This window comes from Macrotis lagotis, chromosome X (assembly GCF_037893015.1).
Source record: "Macrotis lagotis isolate mMagLag1 chromosome X, bilby.v1.9.chrom.fasta, whole genome shotgun sequence".
NCBI lineage: Eukaryota > Metazoa > Chordata > Mammalia > Peramelemorphia > Peramelidae > Macrotis > Macrotis lagotis.
In genome coordinates, this window is record NC_133666.1 from 6,807,685 (window position 1) to 6,826,065 (window position 18,381).

The 18,381-nt window shown below is 44.3% G+C and overlaps 1 protein-coding gene across 1 annotated transcript in view; it reads right to left on the bottom strand.

Moving 5' to 3' along the window:
* Nucleotides 1-4,314: 4,314 nt before the first annotated feature.
* The window catches only part of EDA2R (ectodysplasin A2 receptor), a 28,236-nt gene continuing 14,169 nt past the window's right edge, over nt 4,315-18,381 (bottom strand). The window contains exons 2-8 of the mRNA XM_074199433.1: nt 17,829-17,944; nt 15,949-16,127; nt 14,924-15,009; nt 13,868-14,032; nt 5,425-5,550; nt 4,612-5,033; nt 4,315-4,490 (exon numbers count right to left, since the gene is read on the bottom strand). Of these exons, the coding sequence (XP_074055534.1) occupies nt 4,455-4,490; nt 4,612-5,033; nt 5,425-5,550; nt 13,868-14,032; nt 14,924-15,009; nt 15,949-16,127; nt 17,829-17,915 (1,101 nt within the window). The 5' untranslated portion in view covers nt 17,916-17,944 and the 3' untranslated portion in view covers nt 4,315-4,454. The remainder of the gene's footprint in view (nt 4,491-4,611; nt 5,034-5,424; nt 5,551-13,867; nt 14,033-14,923; nt 15,010-15,948; nt 16,128-17,828; nt 17,945-18,381) is intronic.

Genomic DNA, 18,381 nt, shown 5'->3' on the forward strand with positions numbered 1-18,381 from the left:
TTTGGAGGGAAAAAAAAAATATATATATACACATATACATATATATATGTATATATATGTATGTGTGTGTGTGTGTGTGTCAGAATTTTCATACAAGACAAAAGACAGAAGACCATGGATTCCAGTGAACCTGGAGCCAGGGAGGTCCAGGGCCAGTTTCATGCTTCTGCCATCAGTGTTAGTTGCAGCAGCCAATCACTTCAATCACTTTATGTCTTTGGCCTCACTCACTGGTCTCTGAGGCATTCTTCTAGCTCCACTTAATGAAAACAATGACAAGAAAATCATAAACAAAAAAGTAACAACAAAACTCCACCTTGTTTATACTCAAGAGCTGGACTGATAGCTCATATTGACTTTAAGTAAACTGTGATATAGTATAACAAAAGGAAAGCTTATGGCTGAACTCTTGCCCCTTTGAGTTGCTTCAGTTTCACTTGGGAAGGTGAATGAAGGGTCAATGAAGAAAATGGCAATGGTTCTTGGTTATCCTTGGTTTGGGTGGTGTAGCCGGAGCCATGGAAGGTGATAGGGAGAGAGAGATAGAGAAGAAAGTCTTGGCAAATGGAGGACAGCTTCTGCCCTCCCCTTTCTCTCCTCTCTCCTGTCTCCTGCACCCATCTCCTTCTACTCTTTTCCTTCTCTCCCTTTTTCCTCTCAATTTTATTTTCTTCTCCTCTCCATCCATCCCTTCTTTCCTTCCTCTTCTCCCCCGATCTCTTTTCTCTTTCCCCTCTTCCTTCCCTCCTTTTCCCTCTTCTCATCCCCCTCCTAGTAGCTCTCCCCCTCATTTATGAACCCACTGGAGTAACCCTTTTCACAAGTGGAGAAATAACTACAACTTTGTTCAAATCCCACTTGATGGACAGTGTGGATAGCATTAGACTTTTAACCCAGTCACCAACTGCAGCCTTCTAGGGGTTGAACTCTCACGCCAAAGCTCTTCACTTGGGGATCACCAATTTAAAAAACCCTTCCAGGGGAAGCACAATATAACAACAATAATAATATACTAATCACACAACTTACACACTTCTAAGTAAAGTCCTCACAACATCCCTGTGAGGTAGGGAAGTAGTACATACATGATTGTATTAATCCCTAATTTATAGTGTCCAGCTGCTAGAACTTAGCAGTACTGGGACTCAAGACTCCTTGACCAAATATTTGTTAATAGAGCACGCACTGTGGTTACATTACTACAGCCTCCATGAGAATAATAGTTCCTATCTACAGAAATCTGGGTGCTTATCACCATTTACCAGTAGATGAAACAACAAGGTGGGGCATGGGACTGCAAAGAACAGAAAACATATCCCATTATTGTAGTAAAAGGGGATGAGGGGACATTACAGTACCTGGAACAAAAGATTGAAAAATTTAGTAAGACCTTGCTCCCAATGCCTGCAGTGGGGTTTGGCTGTACTGCCAACCCCCACCCCCAACATTGATTTTTCTTCAGGTGTGCTCCCCCCCCACCCTTGTCTTGTCCTGGACCAGTGAATCTAAGCCTTCAGGCTAGCTCTGTTTACCCCAAATGATTTAATCTGCTCCTAAAATCCTTGGTCCATGGCTACATTCTGCCTGGTAACATCATGATGGTGATCAATTACCCCAAACAACTCAGTGACTCAATTGCCTACATTCTGTATTAGCCAAGGGCTCCATAGAACCTAGCTTGGGTCCAGGACTAACAAACTCAAATAGATCCAGCAAAGGGAGGCAAGTTCTTTAATTACCAGTTGGAAAACCCTGAGTTACAATATTTACATGAAAAAGTAGATCTCCCCTCACCTAGCTCCGGCTGACCCTAAAATGGGGATGAGGGTGGAGAGTATGAGTTGAATGACCTAGCACCTTTGATGGGGAATTTGGCCCTAGCAAAGACTCCAAGGTAAGAGTCACATTTGATTGGAAATATGCTCTTCTTCCCCAAGTCCAAGAGCACCTCTGGAAATAAAACATCCAGTACAGTACAAACCCCCAGTTCCCCCTTGCTGAGAGCAGAGACTTGAGCACCTGAAGAGCTTCAGGAAGGGGGAAATAGAGCTTGCTCCTGGGGGAGGACGGATGGTGCTCAAGAAAGCACAGCAAACTACCTAGGAAGAGGAAGAGGAGGGAGAGGGGGAGCATGAGGATGAGGAGAAAAGGACTCCTTCTGCCCTGTCATCCTCAAAATGTGGCAACATAATTTGACACAATCCTCTCTGAAAACACATTTACAAATTACAAGCCTTGAAGATTCAAGAATCCTGTGGACTGAACTGCCCATTCCTCAAACCCCAAAACAATGGGAAAATTTTTTCTCCCAATAAAGTTAATCACACTATGCAAAAAAAAAGGCAGACCAAAGAAATAATCAAACTTTGGATTCAGAAGTGGAAAATGTTCACCCATACATACTCTCCCCCCCAACAAATCCCCAATTTTATCAAGAGGGGAACCTGAAGCCTCAGTGAGGAAAGGAATTTTAGTCAATCACTTCACTTCCTAAGTTAGTTCCTCTAGCATAGGAGGCCAGAAAAAGTAGGAAAAAAAAATTGATCCAAAAAAATCCCTCTAGGATTGTCTTCAATCTTCCTGAGGGTCACTGTGCTTTGTTGGCATTTCTCCAGAGCTTCTCCTCTGGGCCCCTTTGTGACCTTGCCCCCCCCCCCCCCATTGCCTTACAATGAGCTAAGCACAGAATCTGCTAGGGTTGGTAAGTCCCTGGCCCATGTTCCAGGCTGGATAGTGTTAGTGAAATTTAGCTCTATTTCTGTCCCTAAATTTACCCCCAAGCTCCATCCCAACCCCAGTATCATTCCTGTTAAAAATTCCTGAAAGTCTGGAAAAACCAGAACCTCAAAAACATTTTCAGGCCTCTCTAGAAATGAGTCTATTATTTAAAAAAAACCCCATGAAATGTCAACTCTATGGGAGGGAAAGTCAGATACACTTTATCGATTAACCCCAACAATTCTAGAAAAATGGCAATCAGGCTCCCTACAAATGTCTTCATTATAAAAACCAAAAAAGGAAATGTCTTCAACTCTATGGGGAAATACTATATTCTTCCCTATGAATTCAAAGGCTCACACATTTGTCATAACCCAAAGACTGAGAAGGGGGTAAGCCCAGGGTAAGTCTGGATTGGGAAGACTAGATATTCAGACATAAGAATCAAAATTCAGACTCCTCCCCTCCAACCCCAACACAGACACATGTCAGAAAAGATGGGAGTAATTCAAACCAGAAAGAAGGGAGCCCCCTGTGGTGTTCCCAACCTGTTAAGAGGGTGCCTGCTGGGGCAGATGGTATAGTATATGGTAACCTGTTGTACAGTCTTCCCTGGGGCTTCTGAAGCACAGCTGGGATAAAGGGAGGGGGGGGCTCCCCCTCTCCTGCTCCTCCCCCCAACTATCAGGGAAGGGCAGAACCTGAATATTCTAGGGTTTAAGCTTCTGAGCAGCTTCCTATACAAATTAAGTCCCTGCATCATTTCCATGTATCAGAATAGTCACAGAGCCTTGTAAAAGGTGGTGTTCAATAACTGGTAGACTTGTCAGAGCTGACAGGATACCCAGGGGGAAGGAGATAAAAAGAGTGCAAATCAAGTGGCTGGCCCAGCCTTTGCCAACTTCATATTCTAGAATCTTGGGGGTACAGCTGATCTTGTAACAGGTGAGGCAGAAGAGGTCTTTTAGATTCACAAAAGCACCATTAAATATGATCCCTGAGTCCCAAGTGGGATCCCCCACTTTAACCCCCACAATGTTTCTTCTGGGGTCTTCGATGTTGGCATTCCATTCTTCCAACAGCCAAAGGAAAAGCACTTGTCTTCAGCCCAAGTTGTGGCTGGGGGAATCCCAAAAGAAGGTGAGAAATAACACCAGGTGGTCCAAAAGTCAAGGTGAGGCCCACAGAATGGGCAATTCCTGAGTTGGTGAGGAATAGGCAGTGGACACCAATTGGTTCATGGAAACCATCTGACCCTGGGTTCTCAAGACCCAGTATACTTTTTCTCCAGGGCCCATCACTGTTTTGACACTCAAAGCTACCAGGGGCTTTTCAAGCGAATGTTCAAAATTCAAAAAAAATCGGATCCTTCGCCAACCTCTAAAAGCCCAGTCAGAGGGCTGGAGGGAGAGGAGGAGGTTGTAGTGAAGTCAAGTGGGACATGTGGTGAAAATCTCAATCCCTCCCTTTTACCACCCTCCCAAAGTTCCTTTGGGAAATTTAGTGTAAAAAAAGAAAAACCACAAGAAACATCCCAAGTGCTTTTGTGGCGGGCACCCACTTTCCCTTTCCCAGACACAAGAATGACCATTCAAATAGTTAAATCAGTTGTTGTTTTTGGAAAATGAAGGGAGATAAGCCTGGGGAACAGAATTCGCACCTCCCCCCAGGCTTGCAGAGAAGATTTAGAGTAAGTCATCAACTGGGGTGTGAAGTCCAGCAGGATGGCTTGAAAGTTACCAGGACATGTGGCCACCACTGGCCGAAGAGACCTAGGGAAGAGGAAGCAAAGGAGTCAGTTTAGTAACGAAGCCTTGGAATCTCTTCCCCACCTTTCTACAGGTTCTCAGCATGCCTACCCCACTTTGTAATGATGGACTTAAACACTGTTACCTTAAAGGAAGAATTGGGTGCGGGAGATTTTTCCTCTAAGTGGTATAAAGAAGGGGTGAACCCCACTCTATCTCCGGTGCCCCCTGGCATGGCCCAGATGATAGCTTCCCGGTGCCCTTCTGCACCAGTGTAAGGGCTGCAGCTCGAAAATTTGTGAAGGTCCAGTTCTGTGCATTCCACAGGGGCGTGGGCCCAGCACGACTGAGTTTCCGAGGCGCAGGAAGGAAGTGTTGGGGGTTGTCCCATCGTATCTGGTTGAGCCTCAGAAGGGGGGCAAGTGTGGATGAGAGCCTGGGCATCGTTGCAGGCCAGCTGCCTGGGGGAAGATTCCGGGTGAACATGGAGGTGACCTCGAGACCCCTCGCTTCCCTCAGTTCTGGTTGCTGCACCATCAGCCACAAACTGCACCGAATCCTCGGAGGCTGGAAACAGAAAAGACACTGATATTGAAGTCAAAGTCTTACTACCTTCCCCCAGTGAGACAAAAACACCACACCCTACTCCAACTAGGAGATTAGAATTTCTTCAGTCACACAATCTGATGGAGTACCTATGATACATATAGGAACTCATTGACTTTTCTCCTCTATAGGAGAAAAGCTGGGATTTTGAACCCCAACAAACAGAAAGTAAGGAATTCTTAGTGTTCTTAGTCTGGAGGGGAAGAGTTAAGGCCCACCTACTAAAGGTAGTATATATGGTGTCTCTCAAATGCTCAGACTCCCCTGCCCCCTTGGAGCAGAGCCTCAGCCTGACTTTTGGGAACTGCCTCCCACTGTGAAAAGAGCACTCCAGTAAGGAAGGGAGACTCACCTCCATTTTGTTCAACAACAGGACCCAAATCCTTCATGCCCAACTCTCTGCTGGGGCACGGGATTGCATAATCAGAAACCTGAGATAGTTCTCTCTGTCCTTGAAAATCTGGAGACCCAATGAAGCCTGAAAGGAAAGAAGGTAATGAATGAATGATGTAGAAGGCAGGCAAAAGAAGGCCCTCTTCTACTCCCCTCTTCCTCAACTATTATCTTTATTTCCTAATGCACTACCTGCTAATGTTCATATCAGTTCTTCAAGTCGTGCCCTTTGTTAATCTAAGTATATTACAAAAGCAAAAAGGCAGTGGGGGGCCATGGTTCTCTCAGAAATTAGGGACAAAAAGACTACCCAAGTTTTGTTACTCTCAAGCTTGGGTCACTTGATGTCAACCTCTGGGGGCATGTTAGACTCTGGGCCTAGTCCTGGACTTTGGGCCTAGTCCTGGACTCTGGGCCCGGACCTGCCCTCTGGGCCCAGGGGACAACTCTGGGGCCAGAGTTGTCCTCTGGACCCAGACCTACCCACTGAAGCTAGACCTGCTCTCAGCCAGAATTTATAGGCCCTGGTAGGTGCTGATTGGCTGAACTTTGGGTCAACATTGTAACCTCATCCTATACATTTCAGTTAGTGAGCCATTACCTCATCCATTATGACCAAAGCAAAGGTCAGCAATCTGATCAAGCCTTATATGGGTATTGACCCAATTTCCAATACAGGAGATGACCAGTGTGTTGAAAAAGTGTAGTTAATAATATATTAAGATTGAAATCAGAGGACCCAAGTTTTTGGAACCTTGGACCCTTGAGGTGCCTCATTTCCATTGGCTGCATCTTAAGTTTCCTCATTTGTAAAATTAGGTTGTCCAAGATTTTAATCCTGAACCTTTGGACCCATATTCTACTTTGGGATGCCTTTGATTACAAATCCCAAAATAGCTTGTCCCACTTTACATAGCAGGGGTACAATAGTCCATTGTCTTTCCTTTCAGAGCCATTTTTTCCATTAATACACTGATACATGAACCTGTTATTCCCGATACCACAGAATGAAAGTTCCTTGAGAGCAGGGACCATTTCCTCTGCTGTGGCATCAGGAAGATCTGAGGTCAAAGCCAACCTCAGCCCTTTACTAGTTGTGTGACTATCAGCAAGCTACTTAAGTTCTAGTTTCCTCAGTCTTTCCACCTTCAAAATGAGAATGATAACAGTACCACCTTCCTGGGAGAATCAAATGGATGGATATTCATAACAGTTCTTTAATAAATGGCTATTTTCTTCAGCCCTCCCTTCCCCCATTTATTCAGTGTGTTTCTAATCATTTTCCATATTGGTTCTCCTATCAGAATGTAAATTCTTGGAAGGCAGGTCCTGAGTCTTTGGGTTCTGTATTCCCAGATCTCAGCATACTTTTGGTGCCTAATTAATACCACTTGGGAGTTGAAGTAATTAATGAATGCCTATTGATTGACAGTGTTTTCTCACAGTGGAACTGGAAGACAGGGACATTCTGTTGTGGAGTTCTTAAGGAAAGAACCTGCTACTTAACAAAAGCTAACACTGACACAGAGTTTACTGTATGCTGGGAGTTATGCTAAGCATTTTAGAACAACCTGGAGAAGTGGGACTTAGTCCCATTTTGCAGATGAGGAAACTGAGGCAAATGGATAAGAAGTGACTGGTTCAGGCAGGATCACACAGTTAATATGTGTATGAGTCTGAATTTGACTTCAATTCCTCTCAAGGTTTTGTTTCCAGAAACGACATCTTTCAGTCTTTTGAGGGTGTCACTTAGGTACTCTGACTGATGAGAAGGAGTGACCAAGGCTCTTTAGATCATGGTCTTCTTGGTCTTTTTCACTTAGGCTGAAAATATCCAGATTTAGTGGTCTGTTCCATATGGAAGTCCTAGCAAACTCTGGGTCATTTAAATTGTCCTTCTCTGAGTGTTATTCTGATTTCATAGATGCTTTGAGAAGTTAGGGCACCCTGTTAATGGCAAAAGAGGGCAGGCCTGAGCTCTCAAGGTGAGTTTGAGTCTCAAGTGCTCAATTGCCCCATATCAGGTTCACCTTGCTGCTCCCTAAGTTTTGCTCATGCACATTGGTCAGACCCTGTCTAAAATAGGGAAGCCACTGCCCTCTATCCAGATGCCCTGGGGGACATGTCAGACCCTGTGTAGAATAGGGAAGCCACTGCCCTCTACCCACACCCCCTGGGGGCATATCAGAACCACCTAGAATAGGGAAGCCACTGCCCTCTACCCACACCCCCTGGGGGCGTGTCAGACCCTGTCTAGAATAGGGAATCCACTGCCCTCTACCCACACGCCCTGGGGGTATGTCAGACCCACCTAGAATAGGGAAGCCACTGCCCTCTATCCAGACCCCCTGGGGGCATGTCAGACCCACCCAGAATAGGGAAGCCACTGCCCTCTACCCACACCCCCTGGGGGCATGTCAGACCCACCTAGAATAGGGAATCCACTGCCCTCTATCCAGACCTCCTTTGGGGGCATTTCAGACCCACCTAGAATAGGGAAGCCACTGGTATCTATCCAGACCTCCTGGGGACATGTTAAACCCTGTCTAGAATGGGAAAGCCACTGCCCTCTATCCAGACCCTCTGGGAGCACGTCAGACTCTGTCTAGAAAAAGGAAGTTATTGCCCTCTATCCAGACCCCCTGGGAGTAACCAGTGGGTAATTTTGACTCAGTTGTCTGTCCTGTAAGAAAGGACAGTGGCTGAGCTGGAGAAAAACCACAGTCTGCCCTGTCCTTAACTCTCCTGGAGTTCTTTCTCTTGTGACTACCTTAAATTTTCATTGATGCCAATGAAACTTCTGTGACCCTTCTAGGTTCCCCAGCTATTGGCTGCCTGGCTGGACTAAGTCTCAGCCAAAGGAGGCAGATTCTGCATTGTTTTTGAAAACCCAGAAAGTGAATGAGAGGGATTGAGAACATCGCCAAAGTCAATTCGATCTAATCCTCTGGGCCCAATTTTACAGATGGAGAGACTGAGAACAAAACGGAAGTAGAGATTAGGTTAAGGCCACATAAACATCAAACAAAGTGGGTATCTGAACCCAGATCCTCTTATTCCCCAATTCAGTACTTCTTTTGTCCTCTGTGCAGTTCTGTCGATGCCACCCCTGATAAGCCTGAGACCCATCTCAACAGATCCTCTCCTGCTGGATAACCCAGGACCACTTGTACTGACTACTCTGCCACTAACTGAGGCAGATAATTGATGCAGTGAGTAGACCTAGTTGTGCGATTTTGGGCAAGTTACTCAAGCTTTGTTTGCCTTAGTTTCCTCATCTGTAAAATGGAAAATAAAACTAGTATCTACCCCCCAGAGGGCTGTTGGGAGGATCAAATGGGACATTATTTGTAAAGTGCTTACCACAGTGTCTGACACATCTACATATAGTAAATGGTCTTTATATACTAGCAGCTTTCATTATTTTATAATTTTATTGTATTATTATTATTATTATTATTATTATTATTATTATTATTATTAGGACTGGTGATATTGTGTCACTGAGGGTGCTGTGAAATCCTGGGTGGCAATGGTGAGAGATTGTTGGAATGGAGCAATCACTCAATAGGTATTGATTCAGACTTGCTAGATGCCAACCATTGTAATAGGAGCTGGGAGACATCTTAATCAATGGATTTAAGAATCTAGATCATGAAGGAATCCCAGAGGTCAGCTAGTCCAACTACCTCCTTTTACAAATGAGGAAACTGAGGTCCAGCCACAGTCATGCAAGCTAGTCAATAGCAGAGTCAGGATTTTCACTGAGGGCCTCTGACTCCTGAGTCCAAACTCACTCTGGATCCACACTATCTCTTAATCACAGTCTTGGAGCTGCAAAGGACATTGGAGACTATCTGAAACCAATATACAACTCTCGGAGTGTTCAAACTTTTAGCTCTTCTGGGTGGCATCTTGCAACAAAAATCCTCCAAGAAAGGTAGCATACAGAATTCAATGCCAAATCATGAATACAATGCACCCCACACCAACAGCACAGGCTGCTAGAATGGGCTCCAAGGCAGCTGCAGTACCATCTCTGATCATTGGGCAAACAGCCTTTATCTAAAGGATGATGGTAGGAAATCCTCATCACCTTCCAATATATCCCCTCCCACTCTGGAAGCATTTTAATTGTTAGGAATTTTTTTGGGGCGGGACCTGAGTTTGAATTTCAATGATTCTAACTTCTTAACTATGTGACCTTCAGCAAGTTACTTCTACCACATAGGAACTTTTGAGCCTCACCTCTAACATGAGGAGAGTAGATTACATGATCCCAAGGGGTCATCTGCTCTCTAGGACCCTCAGCTTTTGTGTCTAAGGCCCTGAGTTTAAGCCTCTAGGTCTTCCCCCCAAATAAATTTTGCCTTGATCTACTACCTTGCCTATAAGAATCCCCTACCCTTAATATTGAAGTTCCTTGAAGGGCAGGGCCTTGCCTTATTTCTCTTTACTTTTTCCCAGCATAGGCTAGAGTGTGTTAAAGTAGGTCCTGGAAACATGTTGAATGAATGGTGTTATGTGAAGTCCTTGTTTCCCTCAGGTCCAGCTGATTGGCAGTGAGAGTAGGGGCAAGAGAGAAGTCAGAATTTCCTATTCCTATTTTTACTGTCTAAAAACTGGGGATAGTGACAACATTGCCCACATGCTGTGATTTGGAAAGCACTTTGCCAACAGTAATTGTTTTCTGGGAGCAATGTGTGGAGAAAGAGCAGCCCCGGCAAGTGCTTAACTTGCATTTTGATGAATTTCTTGGACTGAACTGCATCCCAGAGATGATACTTACTAGGGCAACAAGAACAGCCTGATATACATGTCAACTGTCACTTCATTCACCTTCCTTGACCTCCACAACTTTGTGACAGTGGGGACCGCCTCTTACGATAGGACTCCTTCTCAGTCCTTGACCTCAAGAGATGTTATGCTCTCTCTAGTCTCGTCTCGTCTCATCTCTTCCTCTCTCCTCTCTCCTCTCTGCTCTCTCCTCTCTCCTGTCCCCCTCTCTCACCACGGGACCAAATACAAAATGCAGAATTTGCAGTTAGGAAGAGCCAAGTTCAAATTCTGCTTCTAAAACTGCCTCACTCTGATTCTAGGGAAAGTCACTTAATCTCTTTGCATCAGTTTCCACATCTGCGGAGTGGGGATAAAAATAACACCTATCTCCCAGAGTTGTGAGGATCAAAAGAGATCGTATTTGTCAAGAGCTTTGCTAGTTCCCCAGCCTTTTTTTACAAACCTCACTTCCCCATCTCTCCCCCCACATACCCAATGTCCTACTGATGATTCCCTTCCTCTAGTCCTCTCTCCCTTTCTCTTAATCTCTATCTCTCCATGTTCTTCCCAAGAAATCTGAATCACTTTCACCACTTCTACTACCACCACTTCCAGTCTCTAGTCCCATTCCTGACATGTCCTCTGAGCCTCTGTGCACCATCCAAACATCTCAACTTGGTCATCCAGCTACCACTTCAAATCGATCCAATTACACAAGTTGCTCATTCATAAGCTTTCTCCCTAAAGCTACCTTGCTAAAGAACCTATTGCTAAATGTTTAACATCTGGTTCTCTGAAAAATGCAGTCTGATTATTTCCCCCATCACTTGCTTAAGTCTAGATAGTTAACAAACCAATTGTTCAATCCCTGATTTGGAGCTTTGGCTAACTTCCGAGATGTTAATGCTCACCCAGAAAACTTAGCAATGTGCTCTGCGTGTTCTGGGTCCAGTACACCCCTGATCCTTATTTTTCTTCACTGTATTATCCCTGTGTATAATAGTGTTTTTTTCCTATTTTAAAATTATCTCTACTGATATATATTGAAAAATATATCCTTAAGCATTTTTAGAATTGTATCAGAAAAGACACAATTTAGCTAACTAAATTGGACACAACGGAAAGGAGCATCGGAATGGGACAGGGAACAAGGTAATAGGCTCTCATCATTGCTGGGCACAATTCCTATCATGAATGCGACTACTTCAGGCCAGAGACCCCCTTCCTTTGTGGTTTTCTCAAGTCCCAGTACCGAAGTGCAGCTACAAGGCAGGGCCATGGGCTCCAGAGCCTCTAATTAAAGAATACAGTCATTCTCTCATTTCCCACCAGCTACACAGCTTTGAGACTTCTCCAGAAATCTTCAAGATATCCTCAGCAGGGTACCTTCCCTAACACTCTTCAGCTTCCTTTTGTGTAACTTATCAGCTCCTGGAGGGCAGGGTTGATTCAGCACAGAGCCTGGTACATTGAGGGCTCTTAATAGATGTTTATTGACTAACTGAGTTGTGATCAGTTTTATCTTCGGAAGTACCATCTCCTAGAACAATACATCAATTCCTAAATTCGCAGTAAAACCTATTCTATGACGGTTCCACTAATCATCAATGTCCAATACAGATTGGACAAATCGATTCTATATTACATCTATTTGTTGTTCTCCTACATGGTGCAGTGGATAGAGTACTGACTTTGTAGTCAGAAGGACAGGAGTTTTTGAATCCGGCTTCAGACACCTGACACTAGCTGTGTGACCTTGGGCAAGTCACTTCACCCCGATTGCCTCACGTCCTCTTCAGTTGTCTTGATTCCTAACTGGCCATTGGATCTAGATGGCTCTGGAGGAGAAAGTGAGGCTGGTGACTTAGCACAGCCCTCCCTCACTCTAATCCAAGTCATGAGCTTGTCATGGTATCACCTCCCTGATGTTGTGGTCTTCTTCAAGAAGGAAGGAGAAACATCATTCATCCACAAAGGTTAATGGGGAGGGATAATGTGGTTAAAGGACGTCTCATACCAACTCCCTTCTACTACTTTCTACTTATTTTGTGAGGCTTTACTATTTCAATAATGTGTCCTTTAATATGAGTGCATTCTCAATTTTTGATTATAGTATTTCTCCCCTTGGCAAAATGAATAAACACTCTGTTAAAGTAGTTTTGGACTCTTTTGGCCTCTTGCTTATGGCATTGCTTTACATCTGTTATACTTCTATAGAAATGGTGATGGTCTGTGTCGTTTCTTTTTCTTTATCCATTGCTCATGTTTCAGGGTCAACAGCTCACTTGAATACCTCAGGATGGAGCTGCTATAATTGTACACAGTGTCTTCTCATGTTCATCCTTTCTTCTAATTTAGTTTGGGTTTTGACCTTTACTTTAACCAGTCAATGATCTGATTGCACAGACACCTGATGCTAAAAATGACTCCCACATGAGTAACCAGCTGTTTTCTGTTTGTCAATTTTGTTTTTCATGATGCTGTTTGGGGCTAACTACATTGAGAGTCTTCTCATACTCTTCTGAAAGTATTCATAAACAACAGGGCTGAGACCACTGAGGCCACTCTACAAGCCTTTTGACATCTTTTTCCGTCTTAATCCCAAACATATTTTCTACCACCTTCCCCAGTGCCCAACTTTACAGCAAAGTCACAGATACATGCACCAAGGTTTGTCAAGGTTTTCCCAGAATCTCTCTACCTCATCCAATTCTGGTCTAGAAGTTATGATTTTCTTCATGGTGGCCTTTCATGTCCAGTCATCATAAATATTACAAAGTGAGATGATCAAGCAACCCATGAAGTGCTATTTCTTTTCATTGCTTGTAGGCACATTACATCTACCATCAACAAACTTTTCCCCCTCATTTTGAGGGAATTCCTTCCATTTCGGTAAAAATAATACTTTACCTCTTCGAGTTTCACTGACAGCAGAAATGTCAACACAGATGATTCAGCTTCTTTGTTAAAGGGGTATGATCTTAATACATAGTATCATAGATGTTATTAGAAGGGCTTTCAGATCTAGTCTAATCCCTCACATTACAGAGGAGGAAAAGTACAGGGAAAAGACAACACTTGCTCAAAATTACACAGGTAGGAAGCAACAAAGTAAGAATTTGATTCTAGGTCCTCTAATTCTAAATCAAGTACAGAGAGCTCCTCACTCAATTATGTTCACTCATACCAATCAAGAGGTAGCAGGTGGAGGGCGGCTAGGTGGCACAGTGGATAGAGCACCGATCCCGGAGTCAGGAGTACCTGAGTTCAAATCCAGCCTCAGACACTTAATAGTTACCTAGCTGTGTGACCTTGGACAAACCACTTAACCCCATTTGCCTTGCAAAAACAAAAAAAAAAAGAAAAAAAAAGGAGGTAGCAGGTGGCATGATAAACTGAACATCAGGACATGGAGGCAGGAAGACCTGAGTTCTATGTCTGTTTCAGACATTCTCTAGCCATGTAAACATGAACAAAGTCACTTAACCTTAGTTTCCTCATCTATCGTATGAAGATAGTAATAGCACTTACATCCCATGGTGGTTGTGAGAATGGATCAAATCAGAGAATATAGGTAGAACATTTTATACATTTTACAAGGCTGCATCAGCATCAAGTCTTACCATGCCGGAATTGGCGCTTGATGAAACGTTTACAGTAGATGATGGCGAAAGATATGAGAGCCAGGGCAAAAATGATTAGCACACTGCTCGTTAGCACCATGAGAGTGGATTCCTGAGGGGGTGCTGTGGGCACCTGGAGCTTCATTGAGCTCAATCTGAAGGCACCTGTGGTACAAGATAGAAAAGAGCGTCAGAATAGGACAGGGAACAAGGTAATAGGCTCCCATCTTTGCTGGGCACAACTCCTATCGTGAGTGGGGCTACTTCAGGCCAGAGCTCCCCTTTCTTTGTGGTTCTCTCAAGTCCCAGTAGCAAAGGCCTCTCCTCATCCTGATTACTTCCAGGTTGATTGAGATCCCCTCCCCACTAGGGTAGAGTAAATGGATAGTGTGGTGTGATGGAAAGAGCAATGATTTGGAGGTAAGAGGACATGAATTCTGAACCTGGCTCTGCTTCTATTTGTTCACTCTTTGATCACAAGACCTAGTAACAAGTCATTGCCCTTAACAAAATGAGTTTCTTAGATTTGAACATCTCCAAAGTTCTTTCTAACCCTGATGTTCTATCATCAAAGGATTCTAGATCTAGAATTCAAAGTATCCTCACAGGACCTTTTCAAGGGGAAGATGGACAACCTCTTGATGGCCATGTTAAAGTAGGATTCCTTTTGGGTAGAGGTTCAATTAGATGACTGCTGAGGTTCCTTATGGCTCTCCAGTTCTATTATTTTTTTACCTGGACCAAAGCCCTTCTTTTACTTATCACTGAAGAAACTGAGGCCCAGTGACTCAACAGAGTTCTCTCAGTGCTAGGACTTTAAACCATGTCATTGGACTCCAGAGTCATGCTCTATCCACTATACAGCACTGATCTAAAATCTTCTTTTCATGATTCTGACAATTTATGGCATGAGGACCCTCTAGCTTTTCCCATTTGATGTTTCTATGTTCTCTTGTATGTCCATCCCAGGAGCCCTTATCATGCTTTCTGGGCCCCCAACTCCCTGGCCTTTTTTCTCTGTCCATCCCTAGGAGAAAGGGGGGAAACAATACATACACTGGACCTCCGACACAGGGGTTTGCTTGGTGCAAGAGATGCACTCCTGGTCCTGAAGGCCACCAATTCGAGTCTTACAGTAGAACCTGTAGGTAAGAAAATAAGAAAAAAAGGTCAAAAGCTATATGGATGTTTAGATGCTCCTTCTCTGGACCTGGTCCTTTTACCCCAGAGTCAGAGAATGTGGCTTCAAATCTGATCTCTTCCACTTAATACCTATGTGGCCTAGGGCAAGTCACTTCTCTCTCAACCTCAGTTTCCTCCTCTGCAAAGTAAGAAGATTTGGACTATTTAGCCTCTGAGGTCAACTCTAGTTCTAAATCATGGTTCCATGGGGGACATGGGTCTCTAGTTAATTGGCCTTGGAAGTTGCTTCCAGTTCCATGTCTAAGATCCTTTGCAGTTTTGTAAGATGTGGCCTCCCCTTCAGGTATTCACGGTCACACCTTGATGCTATTCTGAAGTACTGGAGACCAGCTATAGAAGAAAATCAGTCCCTACTTGGGCATAAGAAGCTGCATTGAAGGGTAAGAAAGATTTTTTCCCTGTAAGTGGGTATTGATGACCATTCAAGTGGAGGCCAGACTTGGGCCTTTTTCTCACATGGAGTGGCTACGCCAGAAAGAATTCTATGTGAAAAGGTAGAAGACATGGGTTGGAGACCGGATTCTGCCATTTACTCAATTTGACCTTAAGAAAGTCATCTCCACATAGAATTAGTCTTGAACCCAAGATCATAGGTTTATAGTTGAATGATCGATTTGAAAGGAACTTCAGACACCATTTTTCCCAAGGTTGAGAAATGTACAGATGAGAAGGTTGAGATCTGCAACAGTAAAGTGATTTGCCAATGGTGCCACTGCAATTACATGGCCATCATCTCAGGAAGTCATTATGTTATTGGTCAAGCAGGTTAAATACATGAAAGCATTTGAAAAAGCATAAAATCCTCTGAAAATGGGAGTGATTAGCTTCCTTCCCTTTGCCAACAAACTGTGGTCTGCCACCCGTGGGAATCAACTCACCTGGGGAGACAGTCTCCACAAACTCCATTGGAAGTGGCAGTGCAGTTGACTTTTTGGACTCGGTTGATGACAGCACAAGTTAGGCAGGCTTGGCAGCTGTGGTGTCCCCAACCACTCTTATATCTTCGAGGGGGACAAGGGGTACAGAATGCATCTCCTCCTTCTCCATAGCCACATTCCTGGAAGAAAATGGACCCAGGACATAGATTGCAGAACTTTATTCTCCCTAGGGACCTGGAAACTCATCTTACTTACAATTCCCTTGTAAAGATTTCAAAATGGTCACACAAATGGGAATTAGCAAGGCTTTCAATATGGAATTACTGTTTGTCTCCGAATCCATATCACCTGGATGAGCTGGACAAGTCATGCAACCAGCATACTATGCAATGTGGTATGGGATGTGATATGATCTCCTGAAAACAGTGCCTGGGGAGGCACAGGTGGAGAGGCTAGTAGGTGGTGGCAGTAGTGGGGGGGAGTGTAATACAAGGCAGAGAAGATGAGACTGGGCAAGAGTAGACATGTAAAAGATCTAGGGACTTTAGCGGAGCTATGAAATGACAGTAGAGCATGGCAAACCAAAAAGATGCTACCATCTGGGGCTGGATTCAGAAAAGGTACTCTTCCGACCCTGGGGAGCTGACAGGTCAGGGCCTCAGTATGCTGCTAGGCTCCGATCCCATATACAAATATTCCTTTTTAAGAAGGACATTGACAAGTTGAAACAGATCATGAGGGTGTCCAGGATGAAAATCAGGCCAGAATCAGACACAGTTGGAGGAAATGGGGGTGGGTAGCTAGAGTTCTTAGCTGAGGGAAGACTTAATGGAGGAGATGATCACTACTACAAAGTTAGGACTGGAAAGGAACTCAGAGGTCGAATAGCCCAGTCAGCTCATTTAACAGTTGAAGAAATTAAGGCAGGTTAAGAGAGGTTAAGTCACCCACTCAGGGTCATAATAGTTCATAAATGCATGAGGTGGCATTTTAGCCCGGGTCATCTTGACTCCAATTCCGGGTCTCTAGGCTCATAGAAATGGACAGGTAAAGCCAAGACCAATGGAGAGACAGTGCAAAGAACCAAGCTTTGACTCAATATGATCATCCTATCTGTCCCAAAGTAGAAAGGCGTGTTAAGGGAGGTTCTCCATCATTGTGCATCTCACAGTCTCCCAAAGCCCTCATCACTGGAGGTCTTCAGGACCATGTGTCAAGGAACAGATCCTAGATACCACTGCTGTGACTTTGACTAAGTCATTTACCTTGCCGAGTCTCAGTTTCCCTTTATAAAATGAGTCAGATGCCCTCATCTCCTAAGATTTCTTGCAGCTCTAAATCCCAGGATCTTACTTTCACAGAGAGGATACCTGTTAGGATAGGCAAGGAACTAGGTGACTTCTTAGATCTCTTGGAGAACTCAAGAGTTTGGCTCTGTCATTAATTACCTTTCAGAAATACTTTTCTTTTAGGAAATTCAACTTGGTTGAGAATCTCTAATCCTCTTTCCAGTTCTAAAAATTGTCTCAAGAGAAGGTTCATGGGCACGCTCATTAATCAGAGACAGATTGAACCCTCTCCAATATTTAAGGATTTGTCCCAGATCTGAGAGGACCAATTACCTTTCTAGGGGCAGGAAAGAAACAACTGGCAAGTTCTTTCTCTAGTCAACCACTATCACCAAGCTCCACAGACAGACAATTTTTAGGAGCCTCCTCCAAAAAGAGACAGTGGGAACATGTTCAATCTTCTGGTTGGGCTTGAATGATCTGGACACAGGTCAGTTCAGTACCCTTCACCTCTCTTCCCCACTTCCCTACAATCCCCCTCCTCCCACAGTTTACTGGGCAGAAAAAAAAAGATGTGCTAACCCATCTTACCTTGGAGAGCTCCTGGCCCGGGCCGCACTGTTGGCAAGTGACACAATGTCCCCACTGGTCCCGGTACTGATTCTCTTGGCACTCCATCTTGCTGGTCGAGGACACCAAGGGAAGGTCTGAGATGGGAGCAAGGAGGGACGTGGCTGCACACAGTACAGATGGAAGAACACTGGCCTGGGGGTTGAAGTCCAGGCTTACTGCTATTTAACTAGCTGAGGGGTGGCTTCCTTCTCTCTCAAATGCCACCCAGAATTAGGGACCATGCTCTTGGCAATGAGCGATGTGCAGAAATAGCCTGGTGTGCTGCCAAGAGAGCTGTTGGGGGTAATGACAGGGGAGGGAATGGGGCCATTTCAGACTCAGCCCTAGCTTATAGGGGATGGGGGCAAATCTATTAACTCACTCCCACCCCATCCTTCTCATCTGCACAAATACCTGCTCTGATCTACTGTCCTTAGAATTCAGTAAAAGGAGCCCAGATAGGAGACTCAAAATGTTTTGAGGGATTAGGAAAAAGAGAAGTAGGAATCTTTAGTCAGACTCTTCCTGAGCC